General features: G+C 35.9%; 1 protein-coding gene across 4 annotated transcripts; it reads left to right on the top strand.

The window, feature by feature from the left end:
* Nucleotides 1-69: 69 nt before the first annotated feature.
* On the top strand, nt 70-23643 carry LOC128226934 (3-hydroxy-3-methylglutaryl-coenzyme A reductase-like). Of its 4 annotated transcripts, none has more exons than XM_052937054.1 (20): nt 70-142; nt 8666-8836; nt 9049-9160; nt 10767-10854; nt 11233-11423; nt 11754-11860; nt 12019-12144; nt 12357-12493; nt 13234-13406; nt 14691-14881; nt 16864-17058; nt 17244-17402; nt 17624-17709; nt 17912-17983; nt 18217-18322; nt 18796-18902; nt 19416-19620; nt 19881-20039; nt 20949-21103; nt 21708-23643. In XM_052937054.1, exons 2-20 carry the CDS (start codon nt 8672-8674, stop codon nt 22021-22023), a joined length of 2850 nt encoding a protein of 949 aa, XP_052793014.1. In that variant the 5' UTR covers nt 70-142; nt 8666-8671; the 3' UTR covers nt 22024-23643. The 4 variants fall into 4 exon arrangements, with proteins under 4 accessions (XP_052793014.1, XP_052793013.1, XP_052793015.1 ...); XM_052937053.1 differs by having other exon boundaries at nt 77-146; XM_052937055.1 differs by lacking the exon at nt 70-142 and adding an exon at nt 4888-4979.
* Nucleotides 23644-24203: the final 560 nt, after the last annotated feature.

The following is a 24203-nucleotide window of genomic DNA, read 5'->3' as shown; positions in this document are numbered from 1 at the left end:
CAAATAATTACAAAAAAATAGTGCCCCAAAAAGCTTGACTACCTTATTCGAAACTATCTATGTAACACAAGAGTAGGTCAATGTCAACAGAAAGTGAGGAAACACGTAATGACGAAACACGTTAACCTTTCGTGAGACAAAAGTTTGTATGTTAAAGATTTTCATGTTGTGTCTTTGTAATAATGTAACATTTATTTGCTTGGAGATATAACTTTTTCTATCTTATCCATTCAACTTATGGCATAAAATGTCTCATGAATTTAGAGTAGAGTAAATTTCGGATACACACATATCCGATAATTTATGTAATTATTTCGAGGTATGCGTTAGCCTCGGTAAGGTGTCTTGTCCTCTTTTGTTTGTTATATCAAGGTATCGGTATTTACGTCTATTTGTTATTTTTATTATATTTTCTGCATTTTATTACAAATAATACCACGGACCTATAAACCACAGTTACTTGGTATTTGGACTGCATTTTTTGGCCAGTCGAGCGATTGGTCCCTAGGGTGATCTCTTGGATTGAGAATCATAAAAAAATGTGTTTTAGTACTCTACGATACACATAATAAACATATAATCAACTTTTTGTCGTTTATTTTTACATATTAAATATTATACAATTCCATACAATCTTTATCATTCACAAGTTATGAAGGTTAGCCGATTTCGGGTTGAGACATATGTGTGAAAACGAGCTCAGATCAACAAGAATTTTTCGATAAAACAACTGTATACGTCGCATGCATGTTCAGAAGGAAGTTATCTCCAAGATGCAATCGCTCAACAAGCACAAAAGTTGATTGTTTGTTTATTACGTGTATCATAGAGTACTAGACAGGGGTGTAGAAATTAATTCAAGTAGCAGGGAATATCCTAAAAGTAGGCGGGGGGTCTGGGTGTCCTCCCCCTGTTAGGGTCAAGGGGCAACGCCCCTTGTGGGATGAATTTAAGCCTTTTTAACCAAACATTCTAGTCTTCTGGTGCATGTTTATTTTGTAACAGGGAACCTTAACATAAATGTACTATAATATGATACTGAAACTGAGTACTACCCCCCCCCCCCCACCCACCCACCAGTCAGGGCTAACTAATGAACCAAACTACTGTCAAATTCAGATTCAGGATAATATTATAACATTCCAGACCACATGCCTTGACATTTGCTAGCTATTCCCTCCTAATAATAATATGTAATTTCTTCTCTACCAATTATATACTTTCAGCCACTGAATCACTATTAACCTCTGAAAATTAAACATCTAACTTCATTTTCTGTGGTTCTAGATATTTCACCTGCAGCTAACTTATTCCATTTTAATAACCAAAAGAAATATCTGGACACTTTGTGACATTTAAAGCGTACTAAATTTCACCCAACGTACGTGTAAAATTCATCAAAATAATGGATTATTTTGAGCAGTGACATCACCGCAAGCTTGTTCATTTTGTTTACACCTGGTTAAGTTTAACATGCGTATATAAAATTTACTGTTGCGTAAATGGTAATAGGACTAACAGAAGGCCAGACACGTTCATGTTGCATACTTACTACGCTTTATTGTGTCTGGAAAAAAATATTTATTTCAAAACATCCACAGAGGGGATGCGACTAATAAGGTCATGTATCGAGCTAATGTTATTGTATTCGGAACACTGGGAAACCCAAACCTAATACTTGAAAAACATCCCAGAGGGGGATGCGACTAATGACGTCACATATCGAGCTATTGCTGTATTGTAGTCGGAACGCGCGGAAAGCAAATTAAACAATACCAACAATCAGGGTTTTAAACAGATGTAAACAGAACAGCCATGACAAAAAATAACAGATTTTATTTTTGTTGATGCGGGGAAATTAGCCGGGTGGAGATGCTAAAGTAACCGGGTTATTTTACCGGCTCCCGGCCCATTTCTACACCCCTGACTAGAACACTTTTGTTTTATGATTCTCCATCCAAGAGATCACCCCAGGGACCAATCGCTCGACTGGCCAAAAAATGCAGTCCAAATACCAAGTAACTGTGCTATAAACCATGGACTGGCAACTGCCCGATATCGGTGAAACGATGAGAAATTACAGGGATGATAAAACTCCGGATTAATCCGGAATTCCGGATTTAAGGCCTCACGGATCGATTTTGAGATTAATGTAAATCCGTTGAGTTTTTTTTTCGGGGGGGGGGGGGGGGGGGGGGTACAGGGAGCAATTCGATCTCAGTTCGAACAATATGGGTACGAAAGGTGAGTTTTCCGGAAGTGTAAAGCCGGAAATATACGAACCTAATTACGTCTTGGCAATCGAGCTATATGATTGGTTAAGATAGCATCCGGTGATTACGGAAATTACCGATGGGACTAGAAGACAGTATCCGGATGGTCGTATCCGGATATGACAGACGACGAAGACGAATAAACGGGTTTTGGAAAATTAGAAGAAAAAAACCGACCACCACCAACTTCTAAAAATATCGATTCGACGATTTTAAGATTATATTTGCCATTTATTTTTAAGAGAAATTCCCGAAACGTTTCTTTTTAAGTTAATAGAAAGTGATCAAACTGAGAATGAATTTTGCGGTAGCATTATTTCGGACATTTCGATTCGGATTGTGTCATAATAATCGATTTTTATTTTACAAATTTTATTTGGCCGATTGAAGTTTACGCTGTAAACCGTTTCTTTATTATTCTCATAATGTTTGAAGAATTGTTGACCATAATGGGAGGTTCAAATGAAAATTGGTTTGGTTCAAATTTAAAAAAAAAAAATGAATAAATATTTTGTAGAAGTAATATATATTACGTAGAGGCAGTCATTTTATTTTCTATTTGAGACAGTTCAACAAAACTTCTTGAGGACCCAGTTTGAGTGAGATTTAAATTTGTATTTCCAGGTATGTTTACCTGTATGGTTACAAAAGTCAGGGATGAACAGACACCTCAGCCAGTGCATCCAATTGTTCCTCAATCCTGTCAATGACTGACAATTCAATCCAGAGGCCATGATACTTGGATTTATGGCTGAACATGCTCCCTGGCACCACAGTAGTGTGTCTTACTTAAGACACTTGCCAAAGATAAAAAGCTCTCAGCGAATTAAAATTCAAAGGTGTACAGCATCATACAAGATGACTTACACGGAGTGGCTAGCCATTTCAATGATGAACATGTGGAGGAGTTAATGAATCTCGGTTTTGTTTCAACTAAGACAAGTCAACAAACACAAACAATGAGAAAACTGTTGCAGCTATTTTTCTGGCATTGTGAAAGAATTAGTGTTGAGACATTTGGCCTCCTTAAAAATCACAAGGGCTGATTCTGAATCAATTTTCATAGAATTTGAAAGCCTGTTTGAGAGACTTGAACTGCCATGGGACAATCTAGTTTGTGTGTTACTGGACTCATGTAACACCATGAGGGGAAAAAATCTGGCTTGGGGACCAGAATACGTCAAAGTCCACCATGTCCACAACGGCTACGCTGCCAAAGCATTTAAGTCCCGTTTGGATATAACTTGTAATAATATATATAATAATTAATAACATTATATTCTCATCAAATGTGCAGAAAATGGAATAAATACTCTTATGATACATAAAAATTGAATAAATAACTCTTTTACAATAAACATTTGCAAGCATGATAATTGATATGTTGTTCATTATTATTAATCAAACATCCCACAGTGTAGACTGTTCATACACAGGCATTTGATCATAGCCAGTTGAGTTTTATGGGAAGTGGACAACTAAACCAAAATGTCAGGTACATGTCCAATGCCTGTGACTTCAGGTAAAAAAAAAGTAAATTTAACTTTATTTAACTTTGTTAAACTTCACTGCTAAGATTCCTGATAATTGTTCTGATTGTGGATGTCTCCTGTTGAACATAATTTTATCTACCAAACCGAAAGGTGTACTCCTTGAAAACTATTCGAAGGCAAAAGGGTATGAGAATCCCTGAAATACGGAAAGCTTCGGGGGGCTTTGCCCCCATTGTTCCCCCATCAGGGCTTTGCCCTGGACCCATCGGGGGCCTTCAGCGGCCCCCAGAACCCCACGCAGACATTTTCAGGATTCGCAACTTGGCTCTGTTATCATCCCTGAAATTATTAATTTACCCACAATTCTTAGCACACGCTCGGCAAATATCAGAAAATTCCACCGAATCTCCGATAGGTGATTAACAATGATCTTCGGTTATTTCCGCCAGCTCTGCTAATAATGCCTTGTTCGTTATAGATTTAATTATAATTAATAACTGTGATTTTAATCAGATTCCATTGAAGTATTATCAACTCAAATGAAAGAACCGCGCATTTCAGTCAAATTTAATTAATGTTTTTCTACATGTATGTATTCGGCCGATGTCGGACGTCTCGAAAATGACCACACGGAAAGATCTCGGAATGAAATCCCGCTGGACGCATGAGTTTGAGATTATCGCATTAACACAGATGGGAGTTGCCAATCCATGGTTTATAGGTCCGTGATAATATCAGGGATGATAAAATTCCGGACTTTAAAATTAAAGACAAAGGTGTTAATCTTCACTGCTAAGATTCCTGATAATTGTTCTGATTGTGGATGTCTCGTGTTGAACATAATTATATCTACCAAACCGAAAGGTGTACTCATTGAACACTATTCTAAGGCAAAAAAGGGTATTAGAATCCCTGAAATATGGAAAGCTTCGGGGGGGGGGGGGGCTTTGCCCCCCTTATCCCCCCACCAGGGCTTTGCCCTGGACCCATCGGGGGCCTTGAGCGGCCTCCTGAACCCCACGCAGACATTTTCAGGATTGGCAACTTTGCTCTGTTATCATCCCTGTAATACCAAACATTTCTTTCCATTATCTATTTATAGATTTGTTGGTGTCTTTATTTTTAGAGATGTCATATCAGTGTCTTAAACAATAAAGAATATTGACTTGTTTGGTTATTTTTATGATTAAATGGTAGAGGACACAATCACAAGGTAATATTCTGAATTTCTCTTTCATTGCATTTGTAACCTTTTAGGCGTTTGTTAGGCATCAGAGAGAAAACAATAACATTCAACCACAGTGCCAATTTTATCATTTCCATTTTTTGTCACTGACATTTTGTCTGTTGTCAAAATGTTTGTATTTATTTTAACTATTTTAAAATAGTTTTAATCTACTGAATATTAAACTGTTGATTTTTATTGAAATCAACATTTTATTCAACCAATGAAGACGAAAAATAATGCCCCAAAAGGCTTGACTACCTTATTACAAACTATCGATTTAACACAAGAGCAGGTCAATGTCAACAGAAAGTGAGAAAACCTGTAATGACGAAACACATTAACCTTTTGTGGGACAAAAGTATGTATGTTAAAGGTTGTCATGTTGTGTCTTTGTAATAATTTAACATTTGTCAGTTTGGGGATATTAAAGTTTCTTGCTTATCCATTCAACTTGAGGCTTAAAAGGACTCATGGGTTTAGACTTAAGAGTAGAGTTGTGTCTTTGTAATAATGTAACATTTATTTGCTTTAATAGGGATATTACATTTTCTTATACATTCAAAGGCATAAAATGTCACATGAATTGAGAGTTAAGTTTGGATACACTTTTGTCCGTTATATCAAAGTACCGGTGTTTATATTTATCTGTTAATTAATTGTATCAACTGCTTTTGAATACAAAAAATACCAAATGTTTATCCTATTTATAGATTTGTTGGTGTGTGTTTATTTTTAGAATATCACATTTCATCATTGTCTTAAACAATGAGGAAAATTTACTTGTTTGGTTGTTCTCAACTTCTAGATGTGTCCTTCCTATATCAAACAGATTATGGAATCAGTAATAAATCTAACAAAAACATGCCAGAAATATCAGGATTCTAAGAAAAAGGTGTGACACTTTAAAGAAAACTTTATTTAAAATGACTACTTTAAAAAAAAATGCCTGTAACTGACTGTGTACATCAGTAATCCTGGTTTATTAACCAGATTTTCACATAGTGAAACCTGGTTATTAGAATGGCGAACGTCGTTGTTCAGGTGGGTAGATGGGCGGGCGGGCGGGCGGGCGGCCGGGCGGTGTCAAACTCCGAAAGAAACTGAATAACTTTAGTAAGGGTTGACATATCTTGACCAAACTTGGTCTATAGGAAGAGTTTATGGGTACCTGTCTCAGGATTGCGCTTGGGATCCCTAGCTTCAAGGTCAAGGTCACTGTTACTAAAAATAGAAAAACGGTTGAAACTAAATAAGTTTAGTTAGGGATGACATATCTTGACTAAACTTGGTCTATAGGAAGAGTTTGTGGAGACCTTTCATGGGATTGCGTTTGGGGTCCCTAGGGTCAAGGTCAAGGTCACTGTTACTAAAAATAGAAAAACGGTTGAAACTGAATAACTTCAGTTAGGGATAACATACATTGTATCTTGACTAAACTTGGTCAATAGGAAGAGTTTATGGAGACCTTTCATGGGATTGCATTTGGGGCCCCTAGGGTCAAGGTCAAGGTCACTGTTACTAAAAATAGAAAAACGGTTGAAACTGAATAAATTTAGTAAGGGTTGACATATGTTGACCAAACTTGTTCTATAGAAAGAGTTTATGGGTACCTTTCATGGGATTGCGTTTGCGGTCCCTAGGTTCAAAGTCAAGGTCACTGTTACTAAAAATAGAAAAACGATTGAAACTGAAGAACTTTAGTTAGGGATGACTTATCTTGACTTAACTTGGTCTATAGGAAGAGTTTATGGAGACCTTTTATGGAATTGCGATTGGGGTCCCTAGGTTGAAGGTCAAGGTGACTGTTACTAAAAATAGAAAAAACGGTTGAAACTGAATAACTTAAGTTAGGGATGAGATATCTTGACTAAACCAGGTCTATAGGAAGAGTTTATGGATACCTTTCATTGGACTGCATTTGGGGTCCCTAGATTCAAGGTCAAGGTGACTGTTACTAAAAATAGAAAAACAGTTGGAACTGAATAACTTTAGTAAGGGTTGACATATCTTGACTTAACTTGGTCTTTAGGAAGAGTGTATGGAGACCTTCAATGGGATTGCGTTTGGGGTCCCTAGGGTCAAGGTCAAGGTCACTGTTACTAAAAATAGAAAAACAGTTGAAACTGAATAACTTTAGTTAGGGTTGACATATCTTGACCAAACTTGGTCTATAGGAAGAGTTTTTGGATACCTTTCATGGGATTGCATAGGGGTCCCTAGATTCAAGGTCAAGGTCAATGTTACTAAAAATAGAAAAATGGTTGAAACTGAATAACTTAAGTTAGGGTTGACATATCTTGACACAACTTGGTATAAAGGAAGAGTTTATGGATACCTTTCAATGGATTGTATTTGGGGTCCCTAGGGTCAAGGTGACTGTTACTAAAAATAGAAATACAGACCCAGGCTGAAGTTTTTCTGTCAATCATTAAAAACCTGGTTTCGTCGCATTGCAGCGTTTCTTGTTTATCTTAAAACTAAATGTATTTGTCCTAATGTGCTAGATAGACATCCATCCATCCATACATCCCATACATCCATCCATCCATCCCATCCATCCATCGACCCATCCCATTCCATCCCATCCCATCTTAAAACTAAATGTATTGGTCCTAATGTGCTATATAGACATCCATACATCCCATACATACATCCATCCATCCACCCCATCCATCCATCGACACATCCAATTCCATCCCATCAATACATCCAATTCCATCCCATCAATACAATGACATAAGACAAGTATGGAATCAAAACTTTCAGAAAAAGGTTGGATATTGCTGTACCAAAAGGGATTTCAAGTAATATGATGGAGCACAATACTGCTCATAGATATTTTCTCCCTTGCTTGTTCGAAATATAAGTAATTATACTCAAGAGTTGCAATTTTATTTAAGAATTAAACTCAGGTGGGTAACATGAAGAAAATCAAAATAACAGAAGAATTGTCTGGTAATAGGATGGTAGTATATTTAGTATTGTAGTAACCGATTGTTAGAACCATACTGTTGAGTTTATTCATTGTTTGTGTGTTTTTTAAAAGGAATTCTATACTCAAAACAAATAATTACCAGTAAGGATACATGAAGGTTTAAAGTGTAGTCTTAAGTTAGTGCACTTAAAATGAAGGAATTAAAGGGGAAGGCATTACCATCTGGCTACTATTTCTTTCCTAGCGCCAACCTAGCAAGGTGAATGTTAACTCTATTCCAGGTTCTCAAAGCAAAATAATATATATTACGGTATGCATTTGAATCTGCTATCAGGAGAATAAGGATGATAACATTTTTAACACAAATTCATATCTTGACAACAATTTCAGGTAAATCTTGACAACAGCTATATACACTGTTGTCTTACCTACCTCTTTAAACCAAAATGAAAGCTTTAGTCATTGTTATTTCTAGAAATGTTTATTTTTCAAGGCTAAGGCCATAATCCTGAAACTTGAAAGAATCATATAACAACCCTGGATGATGATATCAGCTGTATCAAATTATTATGAAAAGTCATGTTATTTTTATGAAATGCATGCCACTGGCCACTGGATAGAATTTTTTTTGGAATATTGGAGATCTGGTATAAATTTGTTGGACAAAAGGAATGGCCCATAAGTAAATGTCAGCAGTGTAACACAGTTTGTTACCCAATGCTTCTTTAATATGCAGATTGAGATGCAGTCATTATTCCGAAGGCATGGAGAGTTCTGTGCCTCTCATCCGCTGGAAGTGGTGGTTGCTACAATGACATTGATTATCAGCTTAATGTCCATGGGTGCAACTGTCCCACTGGACAGGGACCAAGCTTGTGGATGGAATTACGAGTGTGCAAAAGCTCAAGTATGTATGCAATGAACTATTTTCGTAAATAGTTATTGTAGTAAAGTAATTTTATGTTCTCTTAAATGACTATTTAATAATATATCAGGTTTTAATAATGTGATGTAAATAACTGAGTTAGAACATTATGAATTTTTTGCAGTCAGGTAACATTTAATAGAGAAATTATGATAACATACACATGTAACTTCTTTGTTTCTTGTTCATATCAGACACTCAGGAAGTCAGACGTTATTGTGCTGTCATTTGCAAGATGTATGGCTCTGGTTTACATCTACATGCAATTTAGAAATCTTCGCCGAGTTGGCTCAAAGCATCTGCTTGGTAAGTTTCATTATCATGAATATAAAATTTAAAATGAGATTACGGTATCTAGTTTATTTTAGCATATTATTCTGAAATAACCTACTTGAATAGGAACTAAGTAAGCATTTTTATGCCCCCAAAGGTGGGCATATTAAAATCGCACCGTCCGTCCGTCCAACCATCCTTGTGTCTGGCTCAATAACTCTTGTCCAGGCTGTAACTTTCTCTTGCATGGACAGATTTTAAAATAACTTGCCACATGTGTTGGACACATCAAGACAACGTGTAGAGTGCACTGACCTTTTTCTGTACTGACCTTGTCTATATATGAAATTATTAATATATCTTTCCAAGTTCCATGTAGTGTAATGTTTGTGATCAATTTAAGTAATAATAAGATACTTTTAGGTAAATTATCCTGCAGGATGTAATCTTAAAAAGATATATCATCACCCTATAACCTGCATAATGTAATCTTAAAAGATATATTTATCATCCAAAAACCTATTACTATGATAACCATTTTTTAGCTCAACTATTCGAAGAATAAGGAGAGCTATACTACTCACCCAAGCGTCAGCGTCGGCCCTTGGTTAAGGTTTTGCTTGCAAGCACACATAGGTTAATATCTCAGCAAGTACTTGAGGTATTGCATTGAGACTTTATAAATGGTACCCAACCATCCAACCTACTTAATTAACCAAGTCTGATAACTTTACTTTGCATTTAATGCCAATAATAGGCCTTTATTATTTGACTTAAAAATTCTGGTTAAGGTTTTGCGTGCAAGCACACATAGGTTAATATCTCAGCAACTGCTTGAAGTATTGCATTGAGACTTGATACTTGATACAATGGTACTCAACCTACTTAATTTACCAAGTTAGATAACTCTAGTTTGCATTTAAAGCAAATAATTGCCCTTTATTTGACTCAGAAATTCTGGTTAAGGTTTTGCATGTAAGCACACATAGGTTAATATCTCAGCAACTACTGGATGAATTGCATTGCGACTTTATAAAATGGTACTCAACCATCCAATCTACTTAAATAACCAAGTAAGATAATTCTAGTTTGCATTAAATTCAAATAATGGCCCCTTTTTTATTCAATGCTTCAGCAAATACATATGTATTGCATGAAACTTTACACACAGGCTCCCAACCATTTAACCTTCCTATTTAATCAAGTAAGATAACTCTATCTTTCAGATTATATAATTTTTGCCCCTTTATTATGCGACTTAGAAATTCTGGTTAAGGTCTTGCATGTTAGCACACATAGGATAATATCTCAGCAACTATTTGATGTATTGCATTGAGACTTTATACAATGGTATTCAACCACCCAACCTAATTGAATCATCAAGTTAGATAACTGTGTTTTGCAAATAATGACCCTTTATTATTACACTCAAAAATTCTGGATAAAATTTTGCATGTTACCACATTTATGTTAATATCTCTACACATCATGTATTGCATTGAAATCTAATCTAACAGTGATCCATGCATGTTTCGCCAAAACTTTTCAATCCTTACACTGAAAAGCGGTGGAATAGTTGAGCACGCTGTCTCTGTGCCAGCTCTTGTTTTATTTATGTTCTAACATGAATTGTTTTCAGGAATTTCCGGTATATTCACCATCTTCTCCAGCTTTGTGTTTTGCATTGCCTTTGTGAAGTTGTTTGGAAACACAATCACGAGCCTGTAGTGAGTAACCTTTAAATGCCAGATACCTTTTAGCATCCAGGATATTTCATTGTTAGGCATTTCACAGCCATAAACAGTAAAGAAAATAACTGTCAGGTGCTATGCTTAAAGTTAACAAAGTCATAATAGCATATAATTCTTAAATAACATTTAAAGTGATGTTTTCATTTGTGTAAGGTTTCATGCCTTACAAGGCAGTCATAGCTAATTTAATTGTACACATTGTTATAAGATTGTTTTGCAATCCTATCTGTTGGTTGAATTTTGTTTCTGTTGTTAACGTAAACTCAACAGGACTTCATGAGACAATGTCACCTATACTTTCTCTGTCTATTTCCCTGTATTCTTGTTTGAATGTGACTCTATTTAATTTCACAGTGAGGTTTTGCCGTTCTTCCTTTTCCTGGTCGACTTGACAAAGGCTAGTGCCCTGGCAGTGTTTGCTCTGAGTGCGTCAAATAGAGCGGAGATTAGAACAAACATTGGGCAGGCCCTTGAGCTGATTGGGCCTGCACTTACACTGGACGCTGTGGTCGAGACACTCGCCATCGGACTGGGAACTATCTCCGGTGAGATTTAAGGCGACTTTGAATAGATTCGGTTTGAAAATTTTGTGACTTGTGAGAAAAAATACAGTTGTTGTGTATCCTACAACTTTGAATAAATTTTATATATCCCCATTTTCAAATTTTGACCTTAGCAACACTTTTGTAACTCATCTTTAAGAATACATGTGTGCACAAGAATTGTGAGTGTACTCAGTTAAGGGTAAAGCAGTCATTGAAGATGGTGATGATGGTGATGATGGTGATGATGATGATGATGATGATGATGATGATGATGATGATGATGATGATGATGATGATGATGATTGAAACAACATTTTCTACCTTTTCCAGGTGCCCAGCAGTTGGTGACCATGTGTAGTTTTGGATGCCTATCCGTAGTGGCAAACTATGTAGCTTTCATGACATTTTATCCTGCCTGTCTTGCCCTGGTGCTGGAGGTGAGCTTCTTTGATGTGTTTTTAGTTTGGTTTATATTTATTAGAATCCATCTGTTGTATGTCTTGTTAGTATTTTAATTCCCCAAGATGACAGAAGTCTTTGATTCTATGATGTATTCAGGCTACAATGATCTAAAAACATCTCACTATTGGTTTAGCTGTCCCTTGAGATGGGCCCATCCCGGACGGGAGTGTCCAAATACAAACATCTTGTTGTTGAACTGAAACAGGACCATGAAGCTAATAAGCCTAACCCAGTCCTCCAGAGGGTCAAAATCATCATGGTGAGCAGAACTATGCTACATAATTGTAAACGTTACTATGGCATGGTAAAGTCAATAGATAAGTCATATTTGTTCACCAATATAGCTTTTGATTTTAATTTTTTTCTAAAATATTCTGTTATTACAGATATTATAATCACAGGTTTTACTTATAGATTTTGCAAATGAATTGGTTTAACAGAAATATACATGACCTGTGTATTTTGTAACAGAGTGCAGGCTTGGCAGTGGTCCACCTCCATAGCAGGTTGGGCACGGGTAGATTGGTTCCAGGCACCAGTAGCCTCGTGGACCAACACACAGAAACAAGGGAACCAGACCTCTCAGTCGTACAGTACTACCTCTATAGGTAAGCACCATACCCCCCCCCCCCCCCCCACCCCCCCAATCAACTTAGTGAAACAAAGCAGATGGTCACATTAATCTGATGGTTGTGATCTTGTCACTATGCTGTGGATGACAAAACAGGATTGTGTATTACAATTTTTACTGACTTGGATTGAAAATAGAAATAAAATGAACAAATTTCAGTCCAGACTGAACACAGGTAATTATTGCACTTGTTAATATAGTATTTAGTAACATTGTTTTTTGTAATAAAATGCTATTGGTATGTATTGAAAGGAACATAAGACTTAATGATGAAGCTAATATTATTCATGGATGACATCCAAGCAATATTAAGTTGCAGTATTTTACGAGAAATAAAAAAAAATGTAGGCCTGTCAGAAAACATTTAAACTGCACATATTCATTTTTTTTTCATTTAAAAAAAAAAATAAGAATCAAGAATGTGTTTGAAGTTGATAACTTCAGCTGAAATAGGAGTGTGAAAGCTTTAATAAGTTAATGTATTTGAAATTTTAGCATACCATTTTGATAGCAAAGTTTCATAATTTTAACCAAAAGTGCACAATTTGGTAAAATTTTGTAACAATACGACTGGACTATATGATTTGTAGTATGCTTTAAATCACTTGTAAGTGAAAGGCATATTTGGTTTGTATTTACTATATGTACATCAGGCAATACTTTTATGAATCCAAACACTTTTTCACTGTTACAATTTACTTTGTGATGTCTTGTCAGGTTGTTTGCGGTGCACGTGGACTATGGGCTCACCTTGCTGCTGGGGATGGTTCTGCTCATAAAGTATGTGCTGGTGGACAGACACACTGACGAATTTGAGATGAAACACACCCTCAAACTCCGGGAAAGCCTTAGCAGGACCCAGGTGGCCACACAGACAGACGAATACACCGGTATGGGGATGTGGGGATTGACATTTTGCCTTTGGTTTATTATAGGGATGCAAACGAATGGCAAAATAGATATTCTAATATTCGGTAATTCTTTCGATCGAATATTTGATTACCAAAATGAAGTGTTGTAGACTACTTTTATTATTTGCTATAGTAATAGCCGGGGCATTTTAACCCTTCTTCGTCATAGCTGGTACATGCGAAGGACCCGCATTTTTCCAAAAAATAGCTCTGAAATTCCTGTTTACAAAAAAAATCTAACAAAAGCAATAGCTTTTGAACAAACAAAAATGCAAAACTATTTTCAATTCCACTGAACAAAGCAAAGAGTGTTAATTCCCGTTTGAATGATGTGATTCACCAACGGGTCGTTCTGTAGGATGAGCAGCCTCGTTCTGTGGTTGATCTCTACTAAATATAACTATGGAAAAACCAAACCTACTCGGTATTAGTCAAATAATAAAACGAAAATAACTTTTAAATCATCTATTGTACAACAACGTCCTAAAACGCTTTTTTATACATTTCAAAGCACGAACGTCTTATGGAAACATGGAAAACAGTTTAGAGCACATAACTAGCACATGTCATTCATATCATTACGGCGATTTGAGCAATATTGCACAGGGAAATTGACATCCATGACGATTGGTTGCCAAATCAGTATATCATCTATTAATGGTCATAAAACTTTACCGAAAATAATTGAAAATTGTATGTTGTCACTTGTCTTTTAGCCAGTTTTTGTAAAATAACTTGTACTGTTTATAGCCCCCGACGATATGTCCCTAATTGACATATGACGCATGTATAGTGTGATTACGTTCAAGCCTCAGGCATAAGGGGTCAATCGTAAAAACAAGACAATCCAATTATATACAACAACACAGTTGTAGGCAAAAGATTTATTATTTCATTTATCAAACAAAAACATCGACTATTCGAATACTGATTTTGGCATTGGAATATCAATAGTTTGATCGAATATATTTGTTTGCATCCCTAGTTTATTAAGAAGTAGTTAATTTTAAAACTATGACATTTAAATTATATAAAGAATATATGTTAGAGAACAACTGAATGAAAACTTTGAAAAGATGTTGATGAGTTAAGTTAAGCAAAACATTGTTTGATTGAAATTGACATTGTAATTGTCATTTGTGTGATTTAATTTCTTTTGATATTTTTTTTTACTAAAACCATCTGTGTGGATTCCGGCACTGAAATGATAATGCCATCAAAGCTGGCCACTATCAGTGAAGATGTTTTTAACAACCATTGCAGAGCTGGAGGAGGATGTACGCACATCTTTCTCCCTTGGAGGTGATGATAGTGACTATGAAGAGGTAGGGGTTGAAAGAGAAAGCCGCCCAGTACAGACCTGCGCCATACCCGGGCTATCTCCACTTCGTAGGCTCACCAGTATACAGGGTCCTAGGCCTGTGCAGGAATGCAGCAATATTCTAAAGACAGAGGTTAGTAAAGAATTACTTTTCCCCTTGTACGATGCCATAAAAGTACAGGTAAGTAGGTAAGTATTTCGCCCCTTCGTAAGACGCCATACAAGTACATGTCAGTAGGTAAGTATTTCTGCCCTACGTAAAACGCCATAAAATTACAGGTCAGTAGGTAATTATTTCTCCCTTCATAAGACGCCATACAAGTACAGGGAAGTAGGTAATTATTTCTCCCCTTGTAGGACGGCATACAAGTACAGGTCAGTAGGTAATTATTTCTCCCTTCATAAGACGCCATACAAGTACAGGGAAGTAGGTAATTATTTCTCCCCTTGTAAGACAGCATACAAGTACAGGACAGTAGGTAATTATTTCTCCCCTTGTAAGACAGCATACAAGTACAGGACAGTAGGTAATTATATCTCCCCTCGTTAGACGGCATACAAGTACAGGTCAGTAGGTAATTATTTCTCCCCTTGTAAGACAGCATACAAGTACAGGTCAGTAGGTAATTATTTCTCCCCTTGTAAGACAGCATACAAGTACAGGTCAGTAGGTAATTATTTCTCCCCTTGTAAGACAGCATACAAGTACAGGTCAGTAGGTAATTATATTTCCCCTTGTAAGACAGCATACAAGTACAGGACAGTAGGTAACTATTTCTCCCCTTGTAAGACAGCATACAAGTACAGGTCAGTAGGTAATTATTTCTCCCCTTGTAAGACAGCATACAAGTACAGGACAGTAGGTAATTATTTCTCCCCTTATAAGACAGCATACAAGTACAGGTCAGTAGGTAATTATATCTCCCCTTGTTAGACGGCATACAAGTACAGGTCAGTAGGTAATTATATTTCCCCTTGTAAGACGGCATACAAGTACAGGTCAGTAGGTAATTATTTCTCCCCTTGTAAGACAGCATACAAGTACAGGTCAGTAGGTAATTATTTCTCCCCTTGTAAGACGTCATACACGTATAGGTCAGAAGGTAATTATTTCTCCCTTCATAAGACGCCATACAAGTACAGGGAAGTAGGTAATTATATCTCCCCTTGTAAGATGGCATACAAGTACAGGTCAGTAGGTAATTATTTCTCCCCTTGTAAGACAGCATACAAGTACAGGTCAGTAGGTAATTATTTCTCCCCTTGTAAGACAGCATATAAGTACAGGACAGAAGGTAGTTATATCTCTTCTTGTAAGACAGCATACAAGTACAGGACAGTAGGTATTTTCTCCCCTTGTAAGATGGCATACAAGTACAGGTCAGTAGGTAATTATATCTCCCCTTGTAAGACGGCATACAAGTACAGGTCAGTAGGTAATTATATCTCCCCTTGTAAGACGGCATACAAGTACAGGTCAGAAGGTAATTATTTCTCCCCTTGTAAGACAGCATACAAGTACAGGTCAGTAGGTAATTATTTCTCCCCATGTAAGACAGCATACAAGTACAGGACAGTAGGTAATTATTTCTCCCCTTGTAAGACAGCATACAAGTACAGGTCAGTAGGTAACTATTTCTCCCCTTGTAAGACAGCATACAAGTACAGGACAGTAGGTAATTATTTCTCCCCTTGTAAGACAGCATACAAGTACAGGACAGTAGGTAATTATTTCTCCCCTTGTAAGACAGCATACAAGTACAGGACAGTAGGTAATTATTTCTCCCCTTGTAAGACGGCATACAAGTACAGGACAGTAGGTAATTATTTCTCTCCTTGTAAGACAGCATACAAGTACAGGTCAGTAGGTAATTATTTCTCCCCTTGTAAGATGCCATACAAGCATAGGTTAGAAGTTGGATTCAAATTTGGGAATGAATGTTTAGACTTCCTATAGTATGTTATTGTGTCAATGTGAAAAGAATGGTCTTAGAATATTATCCATATGGACATTTTTTCATAAGACACTGATTTGTTAATAGATTCTCAAGATTTTTGTAGTGGTTTAAAAATATGCTTGTAAATAAAAATTTAATCTTTACATTATGTCTGCAGAATGGCGTGAGTGAGTTGACAGATGAGGAGATTAAGCTTCTAGTATCCACCCGTCACATCCAACCTTACATGCTGGAGAAAACCCTGGGGGATAGTGAACGCGGGGTCTCCATACGCCGGCAGATCATCACAGACAAAATCAAACAAGATGAAGCCATGGATAAACTGCCATACTCAAACTATGAATATTCATATGTATGTTTTCTTTATTGTAAACATTTTATTTTAATAATTATTATTTAATTATATTTTTGACTTTTTTTTCAATCTTCTGATTGTTTTGTGTAGAATAAAGAGGATTTAAATGGACATTTTTTTACATCAACTGAAATATTATTTTACAATGTAGGTTTGTCAAAATGAAAACTCCTACTTGGCAGGTTAATGGTGCGTGTTGTGAGAATGTAGTGGGCTACATGCCGGTTCCTGTGGGCGTGGCCGGTCCCCTCTTGCTGGACGGGCACGAGTACATGGTCCCTATGGCAACCACAGAGGGATGCTTGGTCGCCAGCACAAACAGGGGCTGCAGGGCACTCAGTGTGAGTTACACTTAGTATATATAGATTGATAAGTAATTTCGAAATTTGTAGTTCCAAATGGAATTTTCATTAAACAATCATGCTAATTGTTAGAAGAGATTTTGATATGAAATATAATTTTTTTAAACATTTTATTTTACATTAACCAATATCTTACTATTGAAATACTTTTGATCATGTCATGTATCAATGGTTGTTCATGTGTCCTGTTTGCCTTGCAGCAGAGTGGTGGTGTACAAAGTGTGTTGTTAGGGGACGGGATGTGTCGGGGACCAGTTGTCAGGTTCCCCTCTGCACGCAAGGCCTGGTAAATAATATTGTGTTGGAACTTAAGACTTGAATAATAATAATATCACAAGTTATATGGGTCTTAATGGCATTCCCTTTTTCCTAAAGCATGGCAGCATGTAAAAATGCTTGTGTAGATGAACTTTTTCTTGATAACATATTTGTATAATCATTTATTCCATTGTGCAAATTGTTTAACAAAAAACTGTTTTTGGATGCAGTGAACTAAAGCTGTGGTTGGAGAAAACTGACAGTTTTGACAGACTAAGTGAAGTCTTCAGTACCACCAGCAGGTTAGTGGCTCAATGTTAAACATGTAACAGTTACATTACTTTCAGAATATAAAAGACTTAAAGAAGTTTGGTTTGAGAATTAGATGTTGATTTAATATATTGATAACTATTGTATACTTCAGATTTGTTGAAACAAAAATGTTTGTTGTTGACTGTATAACAGTATTTCTAATGACAGTATCTTTTTTTTCAAAACAACCTTCTTAAATGATGATTGCTCTTCCCATGTGTAGGTTTGCCCAACTGCAGCATATACAGACAGCTCAGGCAGGGAGACTCCTGTATATTCGCTTCACGGCTAGCACCGGTGACGCCATGGGAATGAACATGCTGTCAAAGGTAATGTACAAATAGATATTAGCTAGACACAGTCGTTCAGGACTATCACACAATGAGGTTACATAATTTCATATTATCCTTTGAACAAATTATGGCCCCTGATTGACTTAAGTTTTAGGGCAGGTTGGGATTTTTTTAAGTAACTTCTATATCCTTAATTTAATTGACTTAATACTTCGCAAAACTTGACGACCCAACGGTCAAGGTCACTGTTAATAGAAATAGAATATACAGTTAAAACTGAATCTCACAACAAAGGTTGAAGTTCTGTCAATCATTGAAAACTTGGTTATGTCGCATCGCAGCATTTCTTGTATTTTACTTTTTTTTGAGCTCTTGTTTTATAGTTTGTTTTAATCTGATTTTGCATTTTTATTGCATGGTGCAAACATTTAAAAAAATTACATACCCCAGGTATTTTCTCAATTCACTTCCTTTTCTGATACATATTAATTTTCCTGATTGTTTCACAGGGTGTTGAGAAATGTCTCCAATCCCTCCAGACAGACTTTCCCACAATGGAGATTATAAGCCTCAGTGGAAATTTTTGTACAGACAAGAAGCCATCGGCTATCAACTGGTGTGTGCCGGTATTTAAGAATTGGATATGTTTGGGTATTTTGGTTCATCGGTGTAAGAAAACATTTGATCTACACACGGTTACTGAAGTATATAAAACTTCACGATTATCCATCTACTGACTAAATGTTTCATACACAGATGAACCACAATTATAATATACTGAATGTTTATATTTACACTCATTATTTGCAAACTTCTCTAGTAAAATTCAACAACAACACAGAAAAAACAGTGTTACCAAGACAATTGAATGTATTATAAGTTTGGCTGGTTGAACAGCAGCAGCAATCAATTACATTATTTATCTCCCCTTTACTGCAATTTGACCAATCAACAGTGTCATCTCTGTACTATCAGGGGTATTCCATAGTTGCATTAAATGTAATGAACATTCTTATATGGAATAGCTTTTCAAAGCTTCTGTGGATCACTGCTGTATAGTGCATTAAAATTGTCTTGAAAATCGTATCTTAATATCTTCAAAACTCTTGTAGATTTTCTTTGTTTGCAGGATTGAGGGTCGGGGTAAGTCTGTAGTGTGCGATGCAGTGATCCCAGGCCCGGTGGTCCAGTCCATGCTGAAGACAACTGTCAAGGACCTAGTGGAGTTAAATATCAACAAGAACCTTATTGGCTCTGCCATGGCCGGCAGCATCGGTGGGTTTAATGCTCACGCTGCCAACATTGTCACAGCCATGTTTATTGCAACTGGACAGGTAAACACTTACGTGGGATTTGTTATAAACGAGTGATAGATTACAGAGTGTTTATTTGAAAATTTTCTCATGAGTGCTGATTCTGAAGTGTTTTTATATTAACAGTTAATCTTCATTTGATGAGATAATCATAACATTTGATCTTGAGCTATCTCTATCATTATTATTTTTATCATTGTGTTGTAAGCTACATTGCATGATATTTGAATATAAGATATTTTCGAGTATCACTATACAATTATTCTATGTCATTCCTGCAGGACCCTGCCCAGGTGGTTGCTAGCAGTAACTGTATCACATTGATGGAGGTGACGGGGGAGAAGAGTGAGGACCTGTACATCTCGTGCTCCATGCCCTCTCTTGAGGTGGGGACCGTTGGAGGAGGAACCATCCTGCCACCACAGGCAGCCTGCCTCAAGGTGAGAGATCATCATGGAAATACCAACCTTGGCTATAACTAAAAAATGTTTAAGATATTCACATGAAACATTGCCACATGTTACTAGTAACAGAATGCACATCAATCTCCCATGCATTGATCTCCCCTGACAAACAGGATAGATCTCTGCCACCATGAGCGTGTATAGCTGGATTTTAGCTTTATTAACTTTAATATGAACTTATTTTTTATTGTTTTTTCTTCTATTATTTTTGGATACATGTAGTTCTTATCACATTGGGCATTAAGGTTGAAGTACAAAAAAATATTTAGATTTAAAGAGCATTTGCATAGTAGATATGGTAACATGATTTCCCTGGTGGCAATGATTACTGTACTGTAAGGGAAGTAACACTGGGTGAAGTTTGAATGCACATGTGTAGGATGGCCCATAGTTGTAGCTTTAAATACTGTCACGTTATGTCCCTTGATAGTGCGATAATAAAGTCATGCACAAACCAAGCTTGGCCATTACTCAATGAGATTCAAAGATAATCCCAAGGAACTTTGTACACATGCTACTTATGTGTTTATGTGCACATATGTACACATTATGTAGCTAGGCCCATAACTCTGGCTGTAATTATTGTCCAATTATGCCTCGTTATAGTTTGAAAAAGACATGCAAAAGCTTAAACTTGGCCATTTCTATTTAAAAATCAAAGATTAGCACATGAAACTTTAAACACATGTTACCTTTGACTGTATGTACATGCAAGGACCATGACTCTGGATTTAATAATTGATAAGTTGTGCTCCTTTTTCAACTGAAAAAAGCACAAGCATTGATGTTTTCTTAGCAGCGTTCTTGTTCTATTAATCATAGCCAAATATAAAACAGTCAATACAATTAAAACTTATTTCATTGCCCTATTCCCTTCCCCTCCAGATGTTGGGAGTTCAGGGCTCATGTGACAGTGCCCCAGGTAACAATGCCCAGCAGCTGGCACGTGTTGTCTGTGCTACGGTGCTGGCCGGAGAGCTCTCCCTAATGGCTGCCCTTGCAGCAGGACATCTTGTACGCAGTCACCTAAGACACAACAGGTGCGTTCACTTTTTTGGCTCCTTTCTGTATATGGCAATGGCTTTCCATTGAAAGAATGACTTACTAAATAACAGAAAATCAGCTATTGACTACTTTATTTGGTAATAAATTAGATAGCTCTATCATTAACACCAGAAGTAATTCTTGTTTTAGTAGATCTAGTATTATGTATTTCATGTTAAACTTTCTGTGATATAACTTATAAGGACTCTAAATATCATGCAAATACAATATGTGATATATCTTATATTGATGTAAAATGTACTGTTATTGACATAATGCACGAATAAAACTACTGCTACTACTACGACTGAATGTTTTTTTCTTGTATATAAAAACGTTTTTGTTTTTTTTAAATGTGGGTTCCTCTATAACCTTAGAAGTGTTTTAATGTATTTCCTATTGTTCAATCTGTTGTTTGTTATAGTAAGTTGAAAAAATGTATATTGGTTAGTTGAAAAAATGTATATTGGTTAGTTGAAAAAATGTATATTGGTTAGTTGAAAAAATGTATATTGGTTGGATACTGAAACCTAGATAAATAACAGGGTAAAACTCCAATATGGGCATTTTCTAAAATTCATTTATTTCACTATCTTTCAGATCCAGTATTAATATGCAAGGTTCATTCCAAAGTTCCAGCTGTTTGTCCAAGTCAATTGCTGCAGATATGCAAGACTTAAGATCAACACTAATACAGAACAGTGCCAACATTGACTGTAAACAATCACCAAGAGAACAAAACCAGAAAATGTCCAATAACTCTGTCTTGGCTGATACATGTAAAAGAGGTGCTGATAATATACGTACTTGTGAAAATGGCAAAATATCAACAAATGGTGGTAGACATAGAATTTCAGTTGATACAGATGAGAATGGGGGAAAGGACTTTGGCGCTTGTATCAACAATGTGTCATGATAAAGAAGATTTGTAGGATTTTCAAATAATAGTCTGTGTAAGAGTATTAAAGAACTTTAGTCTAATAAACAATTCCACTTCAGAAGAATGGGTATAACAACTTTATATATTGCCGTTGATAGTCAATTTTAGTATTTATTACCTGGAGTTTAATTTGTGCATAATAAGTGTTTTTGTTGAAGTAGTAAATATTTTAACCACCCCTAATGTGATAACATTTCTGTGAGACTTACTGAAAGTGAATTTAAATCAATATTTGTTCAAATGCTTATGGTCTATCAACAGACCTTAGAGTGTAAATGTCAAAAAGGTTCTCGAAACTTCTTTTTATTCTATTTAAATGGCATTCTTGCCATTTCAAAAATCATTTTTGATTTGAGGTTGTATTGCATTTACCTTTATTGGTGTTGATGCAATACATTCAAATGAAACTTAATGCTCTTGTTTTCAGAGACAATACACTCATGCATAACAAGGCCTGAAACTCTTGTGGAATAATGTCCCTTGTTTGACTGAAAAACTGAAGAGGTTTGGGTTGAAGATTGTGCTGTTGAGGTTCATGTCTCGGTGCTGTTGTTTTTTATTTTATCTAACTTATAAAACAGTATATCAGTTGCAATAGACTGACAGTTGTTGGGTGCCATGATGTTAACATTTCATAATTATATGTATGATTTTATAAACATACAGATTTTTTTATCATAAGTATTTCTTTTCATTTATTTAGTTTCTTTTTTTCGGTCTGAATTTATTTTGAAAGAATAAGTTTTTATTTCAGGTAAATATTTTAAGTGCAGAAATATCTATTTGATTTAAAATTGCACCCATTTTATATATAGGGAGCAAAAACAACCTATTTTTAAGTTTTCCTAGCCTATCTATACAATATACTCGGTATATATGTATATACTTTACACATAGTGTACTGGTACATAGTATATATGGGCTAGGAAAACTTATAAACAGATTGCTTCTGCCCGCCTGTGATTTGATAATCTATCTGTTTAAAGCCCTTGATTCAAGATACCTTGTGTGACAGTTTCGTATATGTTAAGTTGAATTGAAGCTTTTTAAATAACGGTTGCATGTGTCTTTTTCTTTTTGCCCCAATTTCTGGAGAGTTCTTAAGAGTAACAGGCTTAAGTAGCTTATTTCAGTTAGCCTCATTTCCTACTTCACCTTGATTTTACTATATAAAAAATACATTTTTATTATTATTATGAACTAATTTCCTTCTAAGGTCTTAAGGCTATTAAGAATGTAAATATTGCACAAATGATAACAAAACAAAAAGTGAGCTTAGCTTAATCCTGTTATAAAGAGCTCAAGATGTTTGGAGAAATTAGTGCCTGATGTGTTTGCTTTGATGATGTACTAGTCAATAAGAGGTATATCCTTCTGCCTTCTATAACTTGTAGTAATGAGTGAGCTCAGATGATAAGTTTAATACATGCGTTTCAGAAATCTTTGTTAAGCATTTTTAAATCTTAGACTTAAAGCCATCTGTTTGTAAAACGAGGGTTTAGTCTGAGGTCAGTGTTACACTTAAAACCATGTTGGGCAACTGGTGAACCATGTTTTCAGGAACCATGTTTGTGATAATAAACACAAAGAAAACCATGGAATTGTTAATGGTTAGTTTGGATGGTTAACATCATAAAGGCATTTTAGAAAATAAAAATGGACCTCAAAACTGGCAGTTGAAGTCTGCATGAAGGAAAACGACCATTATCTCAAAATGCCAGTATCCCACTGCTTCATATATGAAATCCAGCGTGAAAGTAATTAAATACTCGCAAAACATTTGGACCTGATAACACCGGCCCTAGTGCCCGTCGGTTTATATTTTTGCAATCATAGCAACACTGCTCACGGCATCCCAAAAACAAGTAATATCCTGAATGATTCGTCATGTGTACTAGTGTTTGAAAATCGGACTCCATTTGCGATCGATAATCGAATCGAATTGGACCAAGCATTTCGATTTACTATCGGACAATAATCGAAAGTTATAATATCAGTAAGGAATACATTCTTTATACACGGTATCATCATGATAATTTAAATGGTTAAACCTGGAATCAGTATGTGTGCATTTTGCAACACTAAGTAAATTTCCATAACCCTTTTCTGTCTTTAATAAAATAACAACCCAAACCAAACTTGATAATTACACATCA

The sequence above is a fragment of the Mya arenaria genome, chromosome 3, assembly GCF_026914265.1.
Source record: "Mya arenaria isolate MELC-2E11 chromosome 3, ASM2691426v1".
Lineage (NCBI taxonomy): Eukaryota > Metazoa > Mollusca > Bivalvia > Myida > Myidae > Mya > Mya arenaria.
The sequence above is the reverse complement of the archived record's forward strand: the minus strand, read 5'-3'. Positions and strand labels throughout refer to the sequence as shown.